The sequence below is a fragment of the Hetaerina americana genome, unplaced genomic scaffold (genome assembly GCF_022747635.1).
Source record: "Hetaerina americana unplaced genomic scaffold, ioHetAmer1.1.p SCAF_5, whole genome shotgun sequence".
Lineage (NCBI taxonomy): Eukaryota > Metazoa > Arthropoda > Insecta > Odonata > Calopterygidae > Hetaerina > Hetaerina americana.
The window spans coordinates 26,711,877-26,737,183 of NW_027287095.1; the positions used below are offsets into that span (position 1 = coordinate 26,711,877).

General features: G+C 34.4%; 1 protein-coding gene across 1 annotated transcript; it reads right to left on the reverse strand.

Moving 5' to 3' along the window:
- Window positions 1-720: 720 nt before the first annotated feature.
- LOC139693875 (copine-8-like) lies at window positions 721-16,393 on the reverse strand. The gene is made up of 9 exons (XM_071592190.1): window positions 16,138-16,393; window positions 15,781-16,048; window positions 10,221-10,412; window positions 9,882-10,013; window positions 9,537-9,665; window positions 7,635-7,770; window positions 7,295-7,522; window positions 3,044-3,222; window positions 721-2,877 (listed from the first exon to the last, which is right to left on the reverse strand). Exons 1-9 carry the CDS (start codon window positions 16,200-16,202, stop codon window positions 2,533-2,535), a joined length of 1,674 nt encoding a protein of 557 aa, XP_071448291.1. The 5' UTR covers window positions 16,203-16,393; the 3' UTR covers window positions 721-2,532.
- Between the last annotated feature and the right edge of the window lie 8,914 nt (window positions 16,394-25,307).

A 25,307-nucleotide genomic window follows, 5' to 3' on the forward strand; every position in this document is an offset into this window, starting at 1 on the left:
AAAATATTGGTCACATACTTTTATGCAAGCTTCTTGAAATATTTTTGGCAAAGGTAATACCATGGGAACCATTCACATTTGGTAAATAGTTCTTTTAATTTTGTTTTTAATGTAACATTACACATGTAACAAATTAATCACATTTTCAGAGAATATATAAATTTTCATTACAAACCTTACAGGCACTTCAAGAGTTACATAAGGCTCTAATTCCTCAAATATTTATATACCCTGAGGCCAACTAATCATGGATCTTCACAATGCATGTATATTATCTTTGCCGATTCGCATTAAAGAGATTTTGAGGATGCAATTATCATTTTTCACTTTGTGTCAAGAAGCATAGCAATATGGAGATCCTGACAGTACTTTGAGTACATGCAGCTTGGTTACAAAATGTGCAATCACAAGTTCTTCTAAAGAGGAAAATTGCATTATCGTTAGCAATAGTGATAAAAATAAATTACAGATACATGATCCTCAGGCATGAACGATTGACTTGTGGTCTTCTGTGAGAAAAGGAAGACCAAGACAATCACATTTTTCACAACTGATGAATGCTTGAACAAGTCATGCAGAGCAAAGTTCAAAATCAAAATGACAGCCAAAATTAAATTATAATACCTTACATATCATTCCTTTACAGATATCATACTAAGTACTCATTCAATGTCATGCTTATAACATAGTAAATAGTACATATTATCCATAAATAATCGATTGCAGGCCGATCCTAAGTCTTCTCAAGGACAACCAGGAAAAAACAAAATGCTGGGCTAAGAATGCTCTCACAGCCAGCAAAGCAGTATTTGCTATCTCTTGAATATATATATGTGGAGAAACTTTCATATCCCTGATTAACAGCAGAAGCATATATGTTGGCAATGGGTAATGAAGGAAAAATTGGTCATTGCCATAAATAAAAATACAAAATTGATTTAATATTTCAAGAAAAAATTATAAAGTTAAAATTGATGCTGGGCATGGATGACCTTAGAAATAATGGCACAAGACCAGCACTAGAATGAAGATGTGGCACTAATGAACCATTAATGACATGTGGGTGCTTTTACGTGCATTAAAAAAGTATCTCCGTTGTAATTAATGCAATCATTAATTACTGCTGAGCATCGAATATTTGTTGCCAGAAGTTTGGATAGGTGGATTAATCATTGGGCCCAGAAAAGCAAACCCTCCCAACCATTCCTGCTTCCTTCTCACCCACCTCAATGTAGACAAAAAAATTGCATTTACTAAACTAGAACATTTTTCTCAATCACTTTCCAATAATTTACTTGTGTAATTTGTTTATGTATAATAATGCCAAGATGAGTCATCTAAAGCATTGATTAGTATTAGAATGATCCAAGGAAGCTACTGCATATGATGTTCAAGAGCAATATTATTAATGATTCCTTCAGAACAAATGAAAAAAATAGGTGCCTAATTTGGCTATAAAAATAATTTAGAAAACATTGAATGTTAATTACACAGGGTTGCCACTCATTTTCTAGATTTCAATTCCTACCTTTTCCCCAAAAAATAATATGCACTTTTTTCCCATTTTCATCCAAAGATTATGGAACCTGGTTATTTATTTTGTCTTGAATCATCCTCATCACTTTGCATCCCACTGCTATCACTGAAAACTGTCCCACTACAGTTTAGGTTTTTGCCAATTTTGGCCTAGATCATTGGGGATATATTGAAGAAAGTATATTCTCCAATTTCTAGTAATTCACTCTAAGCAAAATGCTGAATTTTGGAAGGCCTCATAGAAGAAAAAAGGTTAGCCTACCACCTATTATTTACAGCATTTAGCTAAGGTTTTTGGTTTACAAAATGGTACACAAAAATTAAATGTAATAAAGTTGGAGCTCATGTAACCCACGGAGTACCTGTATTCATGAGAAATTACAATTGACACACACACAAATTCAATGAAAGCATTATTTCATGAAATTCATTTATCTGCTATATCAAATTATTCCACTACAATAGAGAGAAAATTCTGATTAACCAAAATGTTGCCCTCACCAAGCAAATATGCAAATACTTTATGGGAAGTACTGAGATTTGGTTTTTGAACTATCAGATACAAAGGTATAAGAATATGACAATGGATTCACATACATGATATCATCATAATTTAATATACAACACCTTAAATATTAGTCATCCTAAAATTCCATTTGAGATTTGCCCTTGTTTAGCAATACACCCCTTTCAATAAACTTGGCAGAACAGAGGTGGATAGGACTAGCATCAACACATACCTTATAAAAATACCAGAAGTTGGAAATGACTGTTATATAATCATCATTGATTATGGATGGCAAGAAATGACACAAGAGTATATTTTATAAATCTTTCGTGATTAGCAAAAAACCTGGTAGAGCATTGACTAAATCCACACTTTTGTAGGCATGTACATTTGGAATAAAAAGAAGAACGATATACTAATAAACTAAAATAATCAACTTATATACTATCCCAATTCTTGTATGCGCGTAAGAAGAAACTACGAGTTTCTTAAGCACACAAGAGCTCTGGATCTGGTGGTAATTCAACCGGCTGAATATTTTCATTTACAGGACGAGGTATAACATGATTACTACGCATGAAGCTAAGAAATTGGGTTGGTACCTCGGCAAGAACTTCTTTTGCCAATCGCTCCATGGTTGAATGGGGATTTGTACCGCTTTTCATAAAATTTCGAAGAGGTACAAACTGGACAATATCTCGAGCAGCTTTTGTTCCATCCGAGGCAGTAAGAGGGACTCCATCCGAATCAAGTACTTCCATCGCATCAAAATCAGCAGAGCCGACTCCAATAATAATTATAGACATTGGTAATGTAGATGCAGACACTATGGCCTATAAGAATACAAAAATAGAGATCCAATTGTACATAATATTAATAAAAATATATTCATAGTATAAATAAAAGTAAAGTTCACAGAAATTAGCGGTGAACCATGCCATGACATTTTTCAAAAGAACAACTTACAAAACTTTTGTAATAGTGGCCAAGAAAATTTACCTTCACTGTTTTTACCATATCCGTTATGACTCCATCAGTAATTATAAGCAGTATGAAGTAATTGGTTCCATCTTTAAATACACTAGCAAATTTTGCAACATGCTGTATTACAGGTGAAAAGTTAGTAGGTCCATGTAGCTGAACTTGTCTAATGCAATTACGGTATGCACTTAAAACCCCTGTAGAGAGATGAGCATAAAACATATCAGGACATAGAAAACAAATGGAGTCTGAAATATAAACTATCACCCTGAAACCAAATCATATGCTCGTCATGGATCAACAAAAATATTAATAATAATAATTCTTTATTTGTCCAAGGAAAAGTCATAAAATGATTTCAACTGACATTTACATCCAGCAATAGTGATTCTAATAATATCTTGTTTGTGATGTCGCTAGCCATATGTTACTATTCGCATGTGAACTAAGTGGTATTTCTCAAAAAAACAATAGGTTTTGGAACAGAGTACTCTCTTTCTCTTCTCCACAAATACACCAGGCAATTGCAATAGCAAACAAAAATTGATCATTGGCAAATGTCAGCAAGGCAACCACTTTTCCAAAAATTATTATAATATCCCACGATTATTATCAGGGGCTCCCCTGGTACATCTTTAATATACATTAGCCTACACCAATTCATGTGTCAAAAATGGTATTACAAATTTATAGGTACCATCTATAGCAAAGCTTTCCGTATTGAGTGAAGCAACAATTTTGAGTCTCTATGCCAAGTCTACCTTGTAATGGCATGTGAGGATGTTCTAAACTTACTGACCTAAAAATGACTGAATCTTTTTGATGACCTGACATGAATCTTTTTCACCCAAGCCATTTTTTCAAGTTTGGAAATAAAAAGTCACTGGAGGACAAATCTGATGAATAGTGTGGATATTGTAATAATTCAAACTTTAATTCCATAATTTTTGCCATTAAAATTATGCAGGTGTGAACCTGTGCATAGTCTTGATAAAGGAGCAGTTTTTTCTTTGCCATTAGAAGTTTTTTTCTTGTTTCATCACCTGACCTGTGCAATAACAACACTTAATACTTTCCATTTATCATTTCTTCCTTTTTTAAAGTAATGGAAGTAGATGATTCTGCGTGCATTCCAAAAAATCATGGTCATCACCTTGCCAGCCAATTGCAGTCTTTGCCTTTTTTCATTCCAGATTCACCTTCATATACCCACTATTTCGACTGTTCCTTTATCCCTGGAGGGTAGTAGTGTACCCATATTTTTCTCACAGTTATGTATCGATGCAGAAACTCATTAGGTTTGTGGCAGAACAGCACCAAACCAGCATCCGAATCGATCACATGATGGCATTATTCTCCACTGAGAGAAATTGTGGCAAATGTGACTTTGTGAAATACCTGTAGGCTGAACAATTTCGCAAACCTTGAATTGTCAATCACTGAAAAGCATAACATGGGTTTTATTAACTATTTTGTAGGAAATCACTTCCACTGGATGACCTGAACGATGTTCCTCATTTGTAGATGTACGACCATGTTTAAATTCATTTATCCAACAGTAACCAGTTACAAACACAGGCACAGATGTACCATTAACATTACACAGCTCGCCTTTGATTTCTTTCAGTACTAAGCCTTAAAAATAGAACTGTTAAATTAATGCACAAAACTCATTTTTTTCATTTTTCTGAATAAACAAAAGTTTGTTACTTCAATCGACTATGAAAATAAAACCATGTGATGGATATAGCTGAAACTATAACAGCAATCTAGTCAGAGAGGAGGATACGAGTAATAACAAACCATTTCCAATACTACCACCGTCATCTTAATACTTGTATTTTCTATGGAATTATAGAATAACCTACATATCATGAGGATAGAAGAATAATAAATCAACATTAAATGACCAAGTGATCTCAACAAAAATGAGAGATATGAATTATGGAAGCTAAAATAAAGGGGTAAAATAAGAATGCATTTTCTCACAGGCACTGTTCAGCGTATACTATGAAAGAGATGATAAAAGAAGCATAGGAAATGGTTCTAAATGAATGAAAAAGTTAAGAATATGGACAAAATCAACCATATGTTTCATTGATGACATTGCAGCTTAATCCTAGTATGCAAAGAGGCATTTGTGAGAAGGAAATTGATAGAGGATACACTAAGTAAATATGTGAAGAAAAGATAAGTCAAAACGTTTATTGGGAGTGGGGTGCTTTATTGGAGGTGAGACCTGGTCTTTGAGGCAAGAGAATGAGCATAGATTTGGAGGCTTTTCAGACAGCATAACAGCAAACAGGAATAAAAAAATAAAGAAATAATGTCAGGAAAAGAAGAGTGTGTTCTTATAATATTTATAAATAAATGGTCATTATGGACCATCCAAAACCTACCTTCAAATAGGTAGAATATCTTGAATGAATGATTGCTATGGTGACTTAAGGTCTCAAAAGGGGACACCAATGATAATATTTATACATCTTTCACTAGTAGGAAAATATAAAATGTGGCCTACAAAGTTGAAAAAAGGTTGCTGATCCCTGAAATAACAGCACTTCATAAAATGGCAAAACTTCATAGTAAAACAATCATTATATTTTTTCTGCCAGATTTTGAGAATTTCTTTTTAAATGTATGTTACAGCATTGCAAATCATATATTTTAAGAAACAATTTATACCAATAGATTTGGGACTTTTTAGAAATGGTTTTACAACTATGTAATGAAAATGTATCATTCGAGTTCAGCCAAGATTGACCAAAAATGCCATGCAGAAATGTATCTGCCTCCATTTTTGATATACCAATTCAAGATCAGGCGACAAAGGACTTTCAATGAACACACTGCAACAATTAGAAATCATTATACTGAGGTAGCCTGTATGAAAGAGTTTCGATTTTATACAAGCAAGAGTTTACCCCTAAAATTTTATAATTAGACAACTGTTAGACTCATTTTTAGAGAAGATAGTTACAAACACAAAAGGAATCAGTGTATGGAAATACTTATAAACAAGAGTGTGGCACTCTATCAATTAAAAATGAGAATCAATAGGATAGCAAATGGGAGAAAAATAGACACTTTGAAAACATAGGAGTAACAAAATGAGTAACAAAAAATAAGGGTAACATTTCTTTTACTATGTACATCCAGTGCCTTTCTCAAGGTTGTTATGGTAACAATGCACTAAATTTATGGGAAAAAATGCTAGGAAATTTAGCTGAACACCATTAAGGAAACTGTGCTTGATTAAATGAATGGTGGGAAAATATCTGAATGAAAAAGTTAAAAAAATATTATTTTGCATTGGCTAGATCTCACCTCGAATGCAAATTAAGTGTTTGGGATCATTCACAGCAACACTTAATCAAGAAAGTAAACAGGATACAAAGAAAATCAGCCCATTTCACGAAGAATTAATATTAAGGAAACAAAAGCATCAAATTATTATTAGAAGACCTTGGTTGGGAGCCAATGGAAACAAAGATTACGGGCAAAACATAGACTTAAAGAAAAGTACAAATCAATCAAGTTATATGCTGGAACATGGAATAATCCTAGTAACATATCATGTTATTTGGCAAGGCAAAAGTAATAACTTTAGGGAAACACTGCAGAACTTATTAGTAATACGAATCATTTTTCCATGAAAACATCGAAACAGCAACTCTAGGAAATATTATTTATGACGCATCTATCAATATGTAATGTAATGGTTGTTTTTCTAAAAACCTAAAGGCAGCTTTATGGGTAAGACATAGATTTAGACCAAGTGTTTCATTTAAAATCATCACTACACACATTAGGGTGGATCAAAAAGACACAACTTCAAACTACTATTCATGCAAAATACGATTAAACGTTATTTTTGGATTTACGAACACTACCCTAGCCAACTCCCAGATATGAGAACACACTGGTCTCATCCAATAGGCTTTTTGACAGCAATATACGATAATTATATTATTGTATCAAGGTTGAGGTGCAAGCTCTGCCATTTGGTACAAATTGCCAAGCCTAAGTCTGAGATGCTACTTTGTCATAACAAATGGCTTAAGAGATGATAGGTGCTAGGTGATTTTGATAGCCTAAAAATGTACTCATATCCAATTTTAATAGTAATCATCAATACTTAAAACATTAAGTTGAAGATGCATTTACCACTGCTTTGAGATTATCATTACATTACATACTATCATGCATAATGAGTGTTTATGTGAATAGCACGTCTTTCACTCCAAAAAATCATGCTCATGTACACACCTTCAATTCCTGTACAGTATGGATTATCTGTAGATAAATTAACAAAAAATTCATGAGAAATATGACCATCAGGAGGAACACGAGCACCAAAACCAAGAACTGGAAATTGTTGGTCGCTATCATAATCTTTAATTATGTTTCCTACTGACTGAATGGCAATTTCATATGAATTTGGCATGGTGCTGATGTAATGCAGTGAATCAGGAGATGTTGGCGAACCATTTGAACCTACATTAAAATGAGGCAGAAGCAACAGAGATTACATGAGACATGATTGTTGTTTACTTTCGAGGTAGATCCATAATTTCCATTGCAAATGGATTAATAGAAGTAAAGTTACCTGTGAAGTCTATGGCAAATGAACAATGGATATTAGTTCCTCCTCTGATATAATCCAAGAATGAAAATGCCTTCTGCTTTTCATAGTGCAAAAGGAATATTGTTCCAGAGCCCTTGTAAGAACTTTTCTTTTTCTCCTATAAAATTTGGTGTACAATAAATAAGTATTCAAGCACCTTAATGCAAATCATAGGCATTCTATATTCATACAGATAATTCACAATAAAGCTTAATTGAAAATTTAAAAATATGTAAAAGAAAAAGAAGTCAGTGATTGAGTTACCACATCAAAAACCTTTACAACAAAGAGAACTGGAACTTGAAAATTAGAACAGTAGAAACAAATAATGTCACTGGGACATCTGATGAATAATTAACTGAAATGAACATAACTTTCCTTAATATAAAGAGAAAAATGTGGAGAAGAAAATAGACAGAGAATAAGATAATCCCATTCCGAATGGATGAAGAGTCAACTGAATTTTTTTCAATTCCTGAGCCACCCTAATTGGGAGCCAATTTTCATCAAGTACCTATTACCCTGTATTTTAAAAATCTTTGTTTAAAAAATCTGTAGTCACAACAAGCCCTAAACAACTTATGGAAATGTCATATAGCCTGATTATGGAAAATACTCCCATACCATTTCCCATTCCTAATTTCATTAGAGATAAATAATGGTGGTTTGGTAGTAATAATAACTGGTTACCCAGAGAGTATAGAAGTATTGAGTATAAATGAAGATTGTTAGAGTACAGCCTTAACCTGACAAAAAAATAAGAGGACGGTGCTTGACTTCTGAAGTAGTTGTAGTAGTTTTTTAAGGGGAGGCGACCGACAGCTAAGGTCATTTGCGCCATAGGGGATGGACAGGAGAGGATGAAGGGTGGAGAGAAACCCGGCATCGGCATTAGCCTGCTCTTTACGAAAGGCGCCAAGGGGTCCGCAGTTTAACATCTCATCCGACGGACGGCGTACTCACTCAAAGTGCCCTCCACAAAGCACCTCAAGTAGGGATCGAGATACCTCTGAAAAATATTCAACACCGCCGGGATTTGAACCCTCGCCCTCAGGGTGGGAAGCCAGTACGTTAGCCCCCGCACCATCTCGATCCCCTTGACTTCTGAAGTTGAGAATTTAAATATGTCAGGGTGACATCTTGAAAGTAGCATACAAAATTCTACATTTTTCAAAAAATCCTTGAAATGCAAAAGTGTTTCAGCCCATATCAAAGATTGTTTTCCAAAAATTAACTAGTTTTATGTATACTACAAAATATGCTAAATGAAACGCACTACCATACCTCCATAAGGGTTTGATGGCAAATGTTTACAGCCGGAAAAATGTTCAAAAGCGCATCCTCATCACATCTATAAGTTATGCACCTGCCTCCCTGAAACACCCTGTGTTTTCACGATTGGTGACCTAAAACCCGTCACATACCATTGCAGTAACAAATGGAGTGTGGTGTGAATAAAGTGGAAGGATGAGGAAGGACATGAGAGTTGCATACAGAAGTGAGAAGAGGAAACAGACAGTGCTGAAAAATACTTGGTCGGGGGAATGTGACCTCCACATAATCTACTGGAGAACTTATTTACAAAAAGGGCTTCCCCCACCATTGCAGTGGACTCCAATCCTTCCTCACTCATTGATTTTAGTTACACCTTAATCTCAATACCTTAATGATCTAAAATGTCTATGGATGAGTATAATAAGTGCTAATAAACAAATAATACTTGTGCTTGGGTTTAACTTTCAAAAAAATTTGAAAAGATTTGACCTTAATTTAGTACGATAAAGTAAAAAAAGAGATAACTGGCATTCTTACATTTATTTTAATCCAGCAAAAGAAAGGTACCTTACTTCAAGCAATAACACAATAGCAATAAAAATGACTCACCTGCTTTTTTTTGTTAATCAACTGATAGGTTGTTTTCAAACCTGGACCTTCACTCATTTCATTTAAGGTGGTTTCAAATTCTCCAATTACTACATTATTGCCACTGCTATTCCAATCATAGCAAACTATCTGCCACAGAAGAGAAATAAATTCTATCAGGAAAAATTAATCACATAAAAATACTAAAAAAGTGATGCAAATGGTTTAGAATCAAAATACTATGTGCTACAAATATTCACAATTGACAAGAGCCCATCTGATTTATCACAATTAATAACATGATTTAAAGCTATGACTGCAAGACCCAATGCCTATATGATATTCACATTCGACGAAATAACATACCTTAATGGTGCGTTCTGGATCACCATTACAAAGGAGGCGAACAGGAATGGAAAAGCTTTTCCATAAAGGGTTCACAGTTCCTTTCAGAACCTCAGTTTTGTGCACCACATTAAAATCACCACTCTCCATTGCCTGCCACAAAACCAGTAGAAGATATATTAAAAGTAATTCCATCAAATAAGAATTGAGTTTTAGCTTTTATCCAATAAGATTATAGCGAGACATACTACGTTTTTCTATAGAATATAATCATAAGAGAGGTTTGCCAACAAGAAATTTAACATACCAAAATCAAAACAAAGGTATGGGATAATGCAAATACATAATTATTTTTCTTACCTTCATAAAAACAAGAAATGGATCTGATTTTCCAAAAAAGTTTTTTTTGTCCAATTTCTTTCCTTGAAATTGCAGGACAACATGATCTTTTACTTGGGAAAGCTCTTCTGCACTTAAAATCATTTGGCCATGAGCTTTTCCACCACCTTCCTTCTTTGTCAAGTTAAGCTTAACTTTTCCACTTGAGATTATCTAAAAGGAAATATTATACTAAAAAAAAACTTCAAAATAAAATTGGCAATATCAACATCTACTTGGTTAAATTCCTTTATTTAAAACATTATAATGAACTAATAAAAAATTACAAGATAAATTCCAATTTATTGAGGTCAATTAATAACTTCCAATAAATAATGAATATTCTAATCCCTCTAAAACAGTAGCAATATAGATAGATAGATAGATAGATAGATAGCGGTCTTTATTTGGGCGAAATTGAGACCAAATGGTCCCTTCTTCCATTTAACCCATAAAGGTTTAAACATTTAACCCACAATATAAGTAAGTCATGAAGGAGTATTCTTTACCTATTGGCAGTACCTAATGGTCTCTGTGGCTCTAATATCCAAATGAGCTCATCAGGTCTCCCAGGAGATGAACCAAAAGTTTATACAAGATATATACTGAAGGTTGGGCTCAAGCCCATGAACTTTGGATTTTCAAGTGCATGAATTACCCACAAGACTAACCCAGATGAAATTTTCATTTCCATCCATACCTACATTAGTCATCCCCAAATTAAGCACTAGTTACCAACAAAGTTCAATGCTTAGTTTCTTTTAATACCTCAACTTCTCACCCAGCATTCTTGTTTCACAGTGAAAATAAAAGTAAAATACTGATAGGCACTAATTTGAGAATGAAACAGACATAGATGGCAAAAGGGAATGACTAAATTACATGGAATCTAGGTAATCTTCAGTGAAGAGGGAAAGATAATTTATATATCTTAAAAAACATTTTATAACAAAGATTTTTATTTTATACTGGAAATGATCTTTTTACTCTGACTCCAATGATTTCTCAAATAATACTGACTATCAATAATGAAAAACACATATAATCATATCTTTGATAGTTAATGAGCTAAGCGGCTATCTAAAACAACATATATACCACAGTCCCACGTGCTTATGCCTATTGGCAATAATATATTACATCAATTGGCTATTGTATGAAGTCCAATAAAGGCTATTTAATATGCATAAATTGGCTACAATCCTCCCTCACAGCAATCCTGTACAATACGTTTGCAATAAGTTTGCATAATACTCGCCATTGATAGTTTTTCTTTATCAAGATAGTCAATGAAAATTATCTCACGCGCATCCCAAAAAACCGACGCCATGACCTTGCCTGCAGATGAATCAATCTGTGCCTTCTTTGGAGCCGGTTCTCCCTTTTCAATCCATTGTTTTGATTGTTCTTTTGTCTTGGGGTGAAGTAATGGACCCATGTTTCATCCATGGTTATGAAAAGGAACAAAAATTCTGTTTTGTTGCTGTGAAACTTTGCTAAGCACTCAATTGAAACATCTTCATGACACTGGTTTTGCTCGAGTGTGAGCAAATGCGGCACCCATCTAGCAGACAGCTTTCTCATGTCAAAATTTTCAGTCAATATGCGATGTCCCGCACTTTTTGAAATGCCTACTGCCTGCTATGTCTGCTGGCTCATGCACTTTCAGTCGATGATCATCCAGTATCACTTTGTGGATTTTCTTCACCATTTCTGGAGTCATCACTTTATTTGGTCGACCAATGCGATGCTCGTCTTGGCAACTTGTACGGCCTTGTTTAAACTCTGCTACCCAATATTTTACTGCTGTAAACGAAGGAGCACACTCACCCAAAGTAGAATCCAGTTCAGCTTTTATATTGTTTGGGCTGAGGCCTTTCAAATAAAAGTATTGTATCACATAACAATGACCATTTTTCACCGTTTTCACAAATTCACTGAAAATGTTCACAATTGATGACTGCCAAAGGAACACTAAACAACGTAGCCTCTTCAAACTTGAACCATAAGCTTCATAGATTGCATAGTTTCTAATACAGTGATATTTTTTAAATGACTACCGCCATCTGTTGGTCAGGCCGTTGACTTCTGGGACCAATCTCGTATTTCCATTTTTTAAGTGTACTTTTCCTTCACACTTCATAACTGTTTTCCTTGCTAAAGCTACCAACCATTATATTTTTACCTGGTTATGATGATATTTTACTTTTATCCCTTTTTCCATACCCAATTGTTTCTCCTCTCTTTTGGTCAATTCGATTCTACTTTATAAAAATCAATGGGTATGCCATGCACCAGAGGTACTAGTAGAATGATGGGACCTTTATCACACAAACAGTCTTTGACGGAGTAGGGTAGCTTCTTATGCTTAAATTTGGCAATCTCGATTAAATTGCTTAATCAGACTTCATACATTTGCCTTCAAAAGCCAATTTATATTAAATTTTAATTTTCATCTTCCAGTATTGTATCAATGTTCTCAGAGTTGCTTGAAGCAAAAGATTTCTTGAACTACTCATATTGTGTTAAGGAAAGTCAGAAATTGAGGAAAACTCTGATGACTTTTTTTAATATTGCAATGAACAAAATATATACATGGGAAAGAAATATTTTTAACCGATTTAAAGATGGGACTAGAAAAAGCACAACATGATTTATGAACGACCAATGAGTTTAATTTTTACAATTTTTAATATTTTTATGGAGTGCAAGGATGTCCCTCAGAATTTGATGCTGTATGGCATGTTATGAATAAAATAATCCTTGGTACTAGGTTAAGATTAAGCCTACACTGACTCACGTAAATATCTTAAAAGATAACATGTGATTTGAAATGAGAGATCCATGTTAGGCTGCCACGAAATGCTACCACTGAGTATGATCCCGAGTAATATAGCTGCATTTATTTACTTTATGGATTTTATAGTACAATTAAACAGCAATCTTTCATTTAGTTTCTCATGAGAAAGTATTCCTACAATTAATTAATGTTTATGAAAAATAATAAGATGATTATTTCGGTATCATTGAATGAACTGGTGAGTAATGAAATCACAATTATCTACCCGAGCCTTTTAAGTTGGAAGGGAAAATAAATATTCTTATATTAACTGAATATAAATCAAATTTATACAAGTGATATCTGTGAAATTTGTAAGACAGAAAGTCATGTATATTAATTAACAATAACATAGGCTCTAATATGGGTCCTTGGAGGTATATCTAATGAGCTAGTTGTTGCACATGATGGATATTTTATATCAGCAACTGACAAAGGAACAAATGGTGAAAAGTTGAGTGGGTAAGACTTCACTTAGTTGTATGGAGTACCTCCAACACACTTTCTACACAGTGCTTAACATGCAATGATAGTTGCCATAGAGTGTGCCATAAAGAGACAAAGAACCTCTTTTTTCTGTTTACAATTAAAGATGATAAGATGAAATCAAAAAAATTATATCCTGCAGGAGCTGTGGATATGCCATTTCTAAACCAATGCTTTTTTGGAGAAAAAATTGAACTGTTTCTCTAGGTAGGATAGTTTTTACTCAATAAATTTAGCTCAAATAATATACAAATTAAATGCACTCTTTCACTAATTATATGAGAGACAGCCATAAATAAAAATTGTATTCATTTCATATAACCCTTATCTAAGATCCTGAATTTGAAGACTTAACCATTAAATTGTAGGAGCTGAATTGGTAGAAAATACTATTTCTCAAATTTTTCATTCAGGGGTGAAAATGTCATAAAATATTTTCAAACTTTAAAGGACTACATCAATGTTTTTATTTCATTTCTGGAGTGAATAAAAATGGTCCAGATATTCTCCTTCAACAAAATAAACAACCCATTTAAGTAAAAAAATAAGCATTTTTCCAAGCACTTGTTTTAAGGATGAAACTGCGAATCTCCTGGTACATGCTTGGTGGTAATCTAACACCACCAGCCACATGCTCTCGCAGCGGCTCGTGGGGCATTGTGAAGATGCATGTTGATTTACTAGAAGAGTATTTCTAGGCATAATGTTTGGTTTATATGATAATATTATAAATTTCCATTACTATGGCCAAAAGTTTCAATTTTAATAAAAATTCTGCATCAAAAGTATTTTAAGGTATTATTTTCAATTGTTTCAAGAAAAAATTATTGAAATCAAATTAGGGCTTTTCTTCCCATCATTGCCCTAAGTTTCACTTACTTTCAAATCATGACCTGCCCTTTTTATCTTTTTCACTCCAACACCTACATTGATTTTTCATTAAATCTGGTATATATCAGGATATGATGGAGTTCAACCATTTAAATAGAAAGCAATTTTTCGGCTAACGTTGTTAATAGTGAATGCATTACAAAATATTTATTAGTGTCATTATCATCTTAATAAAAAAATATGTCATGCCTAAGCAAGGCATTTGAACCTGATTCATAGTCAAAACTAATTATGCTGCTGCCAAAAGGCCAAATATTGGTTGACATTCGCCACCAATGGAAATGCCCTCAGCACTAAGGTCTGTCACAAAATAATAATTATGAGCAGTTGTATGGCACACTGCAAATGAAAAGAGGGGATTTAGTACTGGTACAGGATGTAATCATCAGTTAGAATTTTTTTCATAGTAAAAATTGCGGGAATATGATGAGCCATACATATTATTTTTAGCTACTGAGGGTGATTCTGGATTTTTTTCCAAAAGTAATTTGCAAGCTATGATTAACCGTTTCATTACTGGTTTGATATTAATTTTAGTAATAACTACACATACCACATTATGATTCTTACATTTCAATATAAGAAATACTACCAAATGGCCTTTCTCAAGCAGAAGCATTATGACTTCGAAAGATAATTTGTCATGCATCAGGGTAGCCCGCAATTCTAAATTTCTGTACAGTGAATTATGTTTTGTCTCCCAATTATAATAATAATTATGGAGTTTCTCCAATCAAATTTCATTCCTATGATTCGGTAGTCGGTTATCTGAACCATGATTTTTTTAAGATAAAGAGTAGGAAGAGAAATATTTGCATTTGTAGTTTTTTATAGTGACACAAAATCATGTAATTACATACTTATATTTAAATATGTGTAGCAACCTAACCACTGAAACCCAATGGAATACCTGGGTTGAAATTAATTTACATTATTTCAAACAAAACTACCTGAAAGAAGATAGCAATGGCTCTGTACTGTCTGAAGTTCAACCAAGTTTGGATTTTGGTGGTTAATCACAGCTAATAATGCACCTCCAAAAACAACCGCCTATAATTAAGAAAACCTCATTTGCGACTTTCTGATAGAACTACCACATACCCTATCTATTGCGAGTTGCTTCGGCTAATATTTAAATCCATTGATAATAGTTTAAGGCATTGTTTACGCATCATTATTGCAGGAAAGGGAATTTATTCCCGAGTATTACAATGTTTCGCTTGAAAGTTACACATAAAATTACATTTAAATATTAAACATGCCCTATTTAAAATTTCATTTTGCTGGTAACTCTGCGAAGTGTGAACTAAAACATAACTTTTGTACCTGGGCCAACGAACATGAAGCCATTCCTATGAAATCATGGTCTTCCAGTTTTACGCTCGATGAATCAACATCGAACACTCTAAATAAAAGAGGCTGCATTTCTTCAAAGTGGTAAGGAATGAGAAATTTCTTCGCAAAATCTGGATCATGAGTATTCTCAATTGTCTCTGTTCGTCCAATTTCGGCCCATTTTTTATCTCCAAATAACTGACGGTATACCACAACCATAGGATCGGACTTTGAAAAAACATCCATTCCTCGTAGAGACCTACCAATAGAATACACAAATAATATCAAGTACAAGAAAATAAATTCGAAGACCCAAGATTTTAGGTAACATTCTGTCGATCTATCAACCTGCATGAAATTGACACTTCCACCTCAGAGGTAGGTAATGCAGCGGTTCCGGGTGCGAAAGACATTATTTTTTGTTTCTATCTATATTACACTTTAGGTCATACGTCTTGAGTATTACACGCAAACAAAACTTTAAAAATATTTCTTATAAACATTCAAAATTCCTACTGCGTAACATGGCCTACGTGCGAACTGTAAACAAGGGCGTGGAAGTACAGGAATTTATACATTAATTCCTTTTCTTTTTTGGGCTACAGTGCATACCAAAAACACTTTCTTATTGAAATAAAATTTCGCTGCGCTTTTATACCTTTCCAATAGCTGCGAGCCGAAAAAATATGAAAAGTTATTCATCTTAGCGGGAACGTTCAAAACAAAGAAAATAAACGTGATTCAATGCTCAGCATTGATGCAGGTTATTTTAGAGACCTTTCTCTACAACTAATATGAAAATGATTATTTCACGTTAGAATCAACTCAGTTAATACTGTTGTCATCCTATTTCCCGCTAACGTTTATTCTCCTGGGTTCTTAAAAAATTTAACCGATGGCCGATGGGATAGACCGATACTCCAGTGATTACTGCATCGTCCCGTCAAGTCGAAAGATCCATGGTTCAAGTCCCGGTCAAGTTAATATTATTACACGATCTGCTCGATTCCGCCTTTCCTACCTGTCTTGCGTTCGTCCTTTATATGTGTTCCTATCCCTTTTTTCTTATATCTATTTCCATGGGAAAACAGGTATATATATATATATATATATATATATATATATATATATATATATATATATATATATATATATCTTCTTTAGGTAATCTACCGGTTAAGGCATGTTTTTGGATGGACACAACTTCCAAATAAATATTTTATTACACCTAACAAAACACAAAATCCAGCATCCTACTCTACATTAGGTCCCTCTTCAGCTCGGAGTACTTCCTTCCTCCCTTCATCCCATCCAACATCCATGGAGGACGGTAAATACCTGAGTACCATCGAAGAAAAATCGGAATGTATCAAGAAAGGGATATCGAAAGCCGTAAAAGGCACTATAGGAACCGTTAACGGAAAAATGACCAGGAAACCATGAATAACGGATGAGATGATTACAAATATGGATAAGAGGAGAAAATGGAAGAATGTAAACACAGAGTTAGGCAAATGAAGTATAATGAGTTAAATAATAAATTGAGGTGGGCAACTAATAAAGCAAAACAAGCATGGTGGAAGATGCAGTGTGAGGATATGGAAAGTTTTCAGAGGAAGGGTGAAATTGGTGCACTCTAAATGCTAGGTTAAATCTTTATTGGGAAGTATGAAGGAAAGATCTATGCTATCAATTAGGGATAAGGCAGGTTCGATAATAGTTGACACAGGAAAGATCCGAGAGAGATGGAAGGAATATGTAGAAGAACTGTATTGTAAAGAACTTAGACCAAAAATGTTAGACATAGAGAGGAACATGACGTTGAGGAAGATAGCTTAGGTCCAGGTATACTCGACAATGAGATAGGAAGGGCATTAAGAAAGATGAAACTAAATAAGGCCATGGGGGTGGATAAAATTCCTGCGGAACTACTAAAAGCTTTAAGAAAATGTGGGAGGAAAAAGCTATATGGGCTGATTTGTATTATCTATGAGGAAGGAATCTGGCCGGAAGACTTCGTGAGATCAGTGTTAGTCCCTATTCTGAAAAAGGTGATAGAGCATGCTAAAAAATAATACTCTATTTTGAAATGTAAAAAATACCTATGGTATAAATACATTTCTGCAAATAGTGATATTCTCAGCTCAATTTATAACCGTGACTTGATGTATCTTGCTTTATGTGAATAATTATGTCCTCTATGAAAGTGGTATTCTGGCATAACACACTAATCATTCTGTCCCACTTTGACTTAAAATACTTACCTTAATTTCCTTCATTCTGAAAGTTTTTACATTGGTTAAGATAAATTTCATAGTCATGGGTAATAGGTCTTTTGGGCATTATATATTTACTCACAGAATGATTTTAAAATTAAGTGGAGAATAGAAAATAATCTGAAGGTCTAACTGAGGACCTTTTAGCGCAGACCTTGTGACAAGAGATTACACAATTTGGTTTTAGAACTGATACCTATCAGAATTTTTATGATTACATTTGCCCAATGACTCAGTCACTTCAAATGAAGAGTTTGACTTATTCAAAATCTTGGTTAGAGTGAAAGCTTCTCTGGAGTAGATATGAAGATGGTCCACTTGAAATTCTTGTATGTTGGTCCGCTTGAAGTTTGTCCTTCTTTCAAATAGTTATTCTGTATGCATATCAGCCAGCTCCTCCAACTATGAAGCTGCCTGGAAAGTCTGTGACCTAGTCAATTGACGTGATATCCCCTGTAACCTTGATGACCTCCATCTCCTCATTTTTATCTCTTCTTAATATTTGATAGCAATTGAGGAAATGCAAGTTTTATAGTAACCTGACAATTCTACAGTGCTCTCTAATTACATCTCTGGCCCATTCTCTCTCTCCCCAGTCATCAACCCAAGGGTTGATTTTGACAGTCAAATGTAGAGATCACCCCATAACTAAGCTTATAGTCATGAGTCATGTGTTATCCACACAGTCAGGGTAGGGTGTAACCAGCCCTTTCTGCATCAAGTTCTAATTACCAGAAAATTGAATATTTTATAAGATGGTCCCAAGGCATTACCCAGGATTGAGCCTGGTATCAACAAGTAAATTTCTCTCCTGACTTGGCTGGCATTACCCACCCTGGTCTCACTGTTCTCTAATTTGACACAGGTGCACTCTCCCAAACTTGATGGACAATGGTGTGACATTATCTCCCAAAAAAAAGCAGATATACTGAGTCTTATGAGGCCCAGAGTACATTGGCAAGCACAAATGTCTGCCATAGAAAAATAATTAAACTGTAAAAAATTAATAATTCTTTGCTCCAGTGTTATATCACTTAGAACTTTACTTTGGTAGTCTTGGGTTTTAAGAAATTAAATTTGACTTAAAAAAGTAAACTTTATTTTTGCTATTGTGAATAAAATGACTGATCCAACTAACAAAGCAGAACTATGGCTGTGCTAATTTACATTTGTCAAAATTATAAGGTTCAAGACAGATATTTCAGGCTTAACAAGCTTACCATTAGTTGCTCACTTAATCATATTTTTGTTAGGCAAACAGTCAACTCTTGATTATATGTGCTTATTGATGGATGACAAAGCACGGATAATTGAAAAATTTGGATAACTGAAATAAGAGGAAAATATGGTCGTGATATAAATGGATATACTATATTCGGAGACTCTTTTTTCATTCCTTGTGATTAATTCACATTTTTTTAACATAGGGAAGCACATTTTTTCAATTTTTCAGCCTTTTTTTTATAAGGGTGGCATTATTTAGAGGAACAAGTACAAAATAAATTAAGGAAACCTAAGGCTATAAGAGAACCAAAAGGAAAGCTTAATAATGAATCATTTTTAATGTATGAGTGCCAAAGAGGAGCTATCCTTGAATCATATTTCATATTTTTACCCATTTCACATTTCATCTTTTCTCTCTGATATGAGTATACTATCTTAAAAAGTTTCACCACCCTAATATTATCACCCTAGTTTTGATATATCCAGATCCAAAGCATCCAAATGAGTTTTTAAGTTTTAAGCATTATTTACAGTTAGAAACTATTTATCACATAAAATGAAGTGCATATACTTACACATACACTTACTTGAAGTGCGTATACTTTACAGATTCAGGCTTCACTCCATGGAAGTATTTGATATCCATATTAAAAGATTTGTACTTTTCTGCAGACTTTATTTTAAGATACAAAACATTTCAGTGACTTGCGGCATCATCAGGTACAAATTACATCCACCACTGGAATATATATGCTTAGGACAGAGGGGAAGGGTCAGGATGATAAGGTACATTAAAGGGTTGGTTTAATTTTTCCCTTAAGATTAGTTTCTTGGAAAGGAGAGAGGAGCGTTGAGGGTACAATGGCTCATTACAAAGGACTGTTTTTGGGTTTGCCAAGTGCTTCCATATCTCAATTTACTTGAGAGAATCTATTTTTAACCCTTTAGGGAGGATATGCAGTATTTCTAGGAGAAAACTGCTATTTTGGTTGAATTCTATGTGCTGATTTGCAAAGATGGAGTAGGAATAATGATTTTTGTGTCATCTGGCTCATGTCCTGAAATTTTTCCCAGTCTGAACAACATAAGAGATATTGCAATTATCACATTTCAGTTTATAAATGCCTGATTTGATGAGTATTTCCTGTTTTTCTTCAACATTAGCTACGTATTTGGAGAGGGTGGGGGGTCAGTAAAAGGCTTCTTAGAGTGAGGTAGATTGGAGATCTCATAGATTTATCCCAGGAATGCTATCTAACACCACATAAAGTCTTCCCATTTTTCAGACTGATAGGAGGGAATTCTGTTTAAGGCCATTGCTTTTTCCAAAGTATTTTTTCCGACTAGATTAGGGTTGCACCCATTTTTGGTGACAATATTAATAATCGTCACAAGTTTTACAAGAAATATTTAGGGAAAAGAGGGGTGTGTAGGAAGTGGTGGATCATTGATTGGAGGGCTGCATGCTTGTGATAAGATTGGCAAGTGGAATCATTGGGAATTACAAATAGGACCTGTATACCTGTAGATTGATTTTCTGTAATTTGAGAATTCATGTCCCTTTTCCCTTTTGGTAATTGACAAATTGAGGAAGTTAATTGTACCATTGAAGTCTTTTTCCTTGGAGAAGGAACATTCAGATGGAGTGCATTGAGGTAATTAAGGAAGGAGTTCAACTGGGTCAAAAGTGAGTGTCATCAACATAACAGAAACAATATGGCAAATTTTTCATGTGTTGATTTCCAGTATTAAAATATATTTTTCTAATGAATTAAGTAAGATTGCAGATAGGAGGGGAGAAAGTGGGAAGTTCATAGCTAGCCCATCTGTTTGGTTGTAAAAGAAATAATTTTGATCAACTACAATTTTAATGAGGGAGGTTAATTTATTTGATATGTTAGAGGTAATGGTGGAGTCATCAAGTAAATCTTGAGCTCTAAGTAAGGCTTCAGACCTGGACACACAAGTGAATTGGTTATTGATGTATGTCAAATGAAACTAGTCTTCCTTTTCTGAAGCATTAATTTCTTTTAGTTTTTCAGAAAGCTCAATTGAGTTTTTAATGCCATATTTATGCTTAAAACCTGTGTAGTCTTGGAACATGGAACATTATGTCTAATTTATATGACAGAAGATGTGAGGGGTCGGACACAGCCAAGATCACAGGTCAAATTGGCACAGCTTGTCTCTATAGCTTGGGGAGTCTATGAGACCTGGGAGCAGAGGGGTTCATTTGTATTAAACACCAATTTTCCCTAGCATTAAAAATCTCAGACTTAAACACTGCTAAACTTCACTTTGATAAGGCAAGATTGGCTCTTTTGATACAGGAGTTATGCAATTGTTGTTGATGAAATAAAGGCACTTTTCCATACACACGTTTGTCAAACACTAAGACACTCCTTCCCTTGTCTGCTTTCTGGACAATGAGGTCTTCCTTCTTAACATTGATTATCGGATGTCAGAGCGTGGGCAACTGCTACTGGTGGCTGGAAAAATTTGTTGTTGCTGGCACTGCATCAATCATTGAAGTCATGATGACTTTGGCAGCTTGGTGTTTTGGTATTGACAGATTCATTCCGAAAGGCAAACCTTAAGCTCAGTGGCTTAATTCTTGATGCTGAATTCAGAAACATTTTTGGAAGAGCAAACTTCTAACCTTTCTTTAGGATATTCTTCCCCAGTGAACATATGGTGACTTAGGTTGATAACTCTTCTGATCAGATCAAAATTACATGCTGTGTGGGGTCAACTGTCAAAGGTGGTCGAGGAGTATTTTCATATTGAAAGTTTTAAGATTGCTGAGATTTCCTCTGAATTGCATTTTTGCGAGAAGAAATTTTACTATTTCTTTTACATTATCCACCAAAGTAATTCATTCTGCATAATGCAACTTGGAGCTAAGTTCTAAGTGTAGACAGTATAAATAATGTAACAAGGAATCCTTTATTGCACACCACAGTTTCAGCTCTTCCCTTAGTCACTGGACTTTGCCTAGCATACAGCTTTGGCTGTTATGGATAAAGAAGTGGCATGGATCTGGATGCACGCTGGGAACACACCATTCTTGAGGCTCTTGCTATTGAAGATAATCTATATTATATTCAATGATGAAATGCTATATTTGATGGAAATTTTTAAGAAAAGTTTCGCCTGTAATACCATACTATCTTCATAAAAATATGCTATGGTTTCTGGCTTCACTTTGAGGAAGTATTTACAAAGTGTATAAGTAATACAGCCATCCCTCTTTTGCCCATTCCTCCTTTGAATGTAAATTAATTAAATGATATACTAATTTTGAAAGTTGCTACATGTTCTGGAATGATTTGCAATAAATTTTAAGAGATATCACAGAAGTCATCAACTGATGAAAATCTAGACTCCTCGTTAAGGTAAATCTATTTAATAATTGGTGTTCATAATTACCTACTTATAATACATTTTTATTTCAAAGTATGAGAATTTGTCAGCTCTTCAGTCATGATCATATGAATGAAGACATTGGTTTACAAAAAATATAAAGGTTTTATTCTGAACTTGATTAAAGAAACCACAAATCCACAGAATGATTTTTATGATTTACCATTTCTTTTCATTCATTGTGGATTTCCACAGAGTAAAGCTTGAAACTGTGTCCTTTACGTTTCATCCTTTAAAAGTCCAAGATCAATTCTAAATTTCATACCCTTACATTACCATTAAAACTGAATAAAATTCTATCAAAATAATAATAAAGCTAAATGGATAAATTTAGGGTCCTGAAATATTTCAATCCATGCTCTCCTACCAAGCAATATTTCCAAAATTCTTATGTACCAATTAGTGATATAAATACAATAGCTATTGCAATTTCTAGAGTAAAACAAACCCCTACACAAGTTATCGATAAACTAAAAAAGCTGAACATTCATGACCTTTTATATGACAATAAGAGAAATAAATCAGGGACTAATTGATTACGATAACTACGAATCAAGCTGAAAAGAAACTTTAAATGCACAAAAGCCCAAATTACCAACAAGATCCAAAGCAAAATAATTCATCAAAATCCAATTCATAACTTTGATATGTCTGGCTTCAAATGGTCAATGCATAAACACTCAGCAGCAGCTGAACTTTAAATGGCATTCATTATATGATTAGAATAACATTTCACAATAGCCATGCAGCAATTATTACATTTGAGAAAATGGCCTGTGACATTATGTCAGGGCATATTGTATTGACCTGGTCAAATTGTTATGTTTACTTTCTTGGGGTTTTGAATTTGCAGATTTTTGATGATTCATGTCTCCACACTGATTGACATGGTATAATAAAGTTTAAAGAGTGCTGGCAATTGTAACTGTGCATAGGAAAATAGCAAAGAGTGTTTTTGACATATTAATAGGAATGTACTATAAAAAGGACCCTAAAAAAATCAATTAACATGACCTCTTGACTATACAGGGTACGGCACTTAAATCTGGACAAATGAAACTTTTGTTTAAAAGTAAATTTTTTTAAAAACAAATACAAATGAAAATCCTTTTACATTAAAGTGGTGGTATCTGTCAAGAGTGACATTACTCAATGTAACCCCAATCAGCTGCAATGACCGTCTCCAATCTTGTCCTGAATCGATCGCACACACCCCATAAAACAGTGCTGTCTATATTCACAAATGCTGCTATGATAGCAATGCATAGAGATGTGACATTACGGTGCCTTGTCTTATTGGCAACTCTTTGGACTACACTGCAAACATAGTAGTCGAGGGGGTTCAAGTCCGGGCATTCGGGGGCCAGAACTCCTTCGACAAGAACATGTCAATGTTATCTGAAAGCCAGTTTTGGACTAAATGACTTGTATGAGCTGGTGCACCATCCTGCTGAAAGACATACTGTCTCCCTGAGGCCACAGTTACCACCCACAGGGTCACGACATTCTTCAAAATTTTCAGATAGACTTCTTTTGTGATAGTTTGTCACTTTTCAAAGAAATGTGGTGGCATAATATCACCCTCACTGGACACAGCACCTAGAACATGAACACTAGCCGGAAATTTTGTCCGAGCAACAATAGGGACGTCCTCAGGGTCGTGGGCGAGCCAGCCATCATTTCCCTGTTGATCTTTGCGTCAACGGTGAAAATTTTTTCATCAGTAAAGAATCTGATGTGCTCTGCAGCTTCATTTTTTAGAGAGCACAATTGCAGGTGGCAGCAAGCAAACCGCTTTGTTCTGCATTCAATTCTGACACCAATTTCCTCAGTGATCACCCTGGGTCCTTGGAAATCAGCACAAGTCTTCTCGACGACTGCCACAGTTCATGAAATGCATTTCCTCGAATGAGGTTTCCTCGCCGGGTTAGCGAAACCTTCCCCAGGCTTCTCTGAAGCATTATACTTCGCCATAAAATCATACACAGTTGATCTGGGATACCCAAAAAATCGACCTATTTCACTGGGCGAACGCCCAGCATGAACACTTTTGATAATAGAGGCTCTTTGATTGTACTCCACACTTCTAGGCAACATCTCGGCCATTTTGAGGTTATGACTGTTTACTAGATGCCTATAGCTTTCAAGAACGCCAATTGCAACCTCCAGTGGAACTACGATATGGCGGGAAATTCAGATTTACATTTGTCCGGAGATAACCATATTGCACCATGTATTGTATATGCCGTCAAAATATTAGCAGGCTTCTAACAAATAAGGTTTGTATGTATGAATTTTATAAACAATCGTAAAATTGATAAACAAAAATGTAACATTGACAATATTGAGGAGGAAGAAAAATTAAACACTGTATGAAAACACTAACTGACACGGAGATGTATAAAAATTGTTAGAACTAGGATAAACTATGTAATCTTCTATGACAATAAAGACAGCTTAACCTGTTGTTTGCTACATGGCAAATATCCAAAAATATGGACCATTTTGAAATCTACTTTTGAAAGGAAAATGTCAGTCTGGTCTACTATAAAAGTCTCTTGTGTGCATTGTTTACAATATTTTATTCACGTTCAA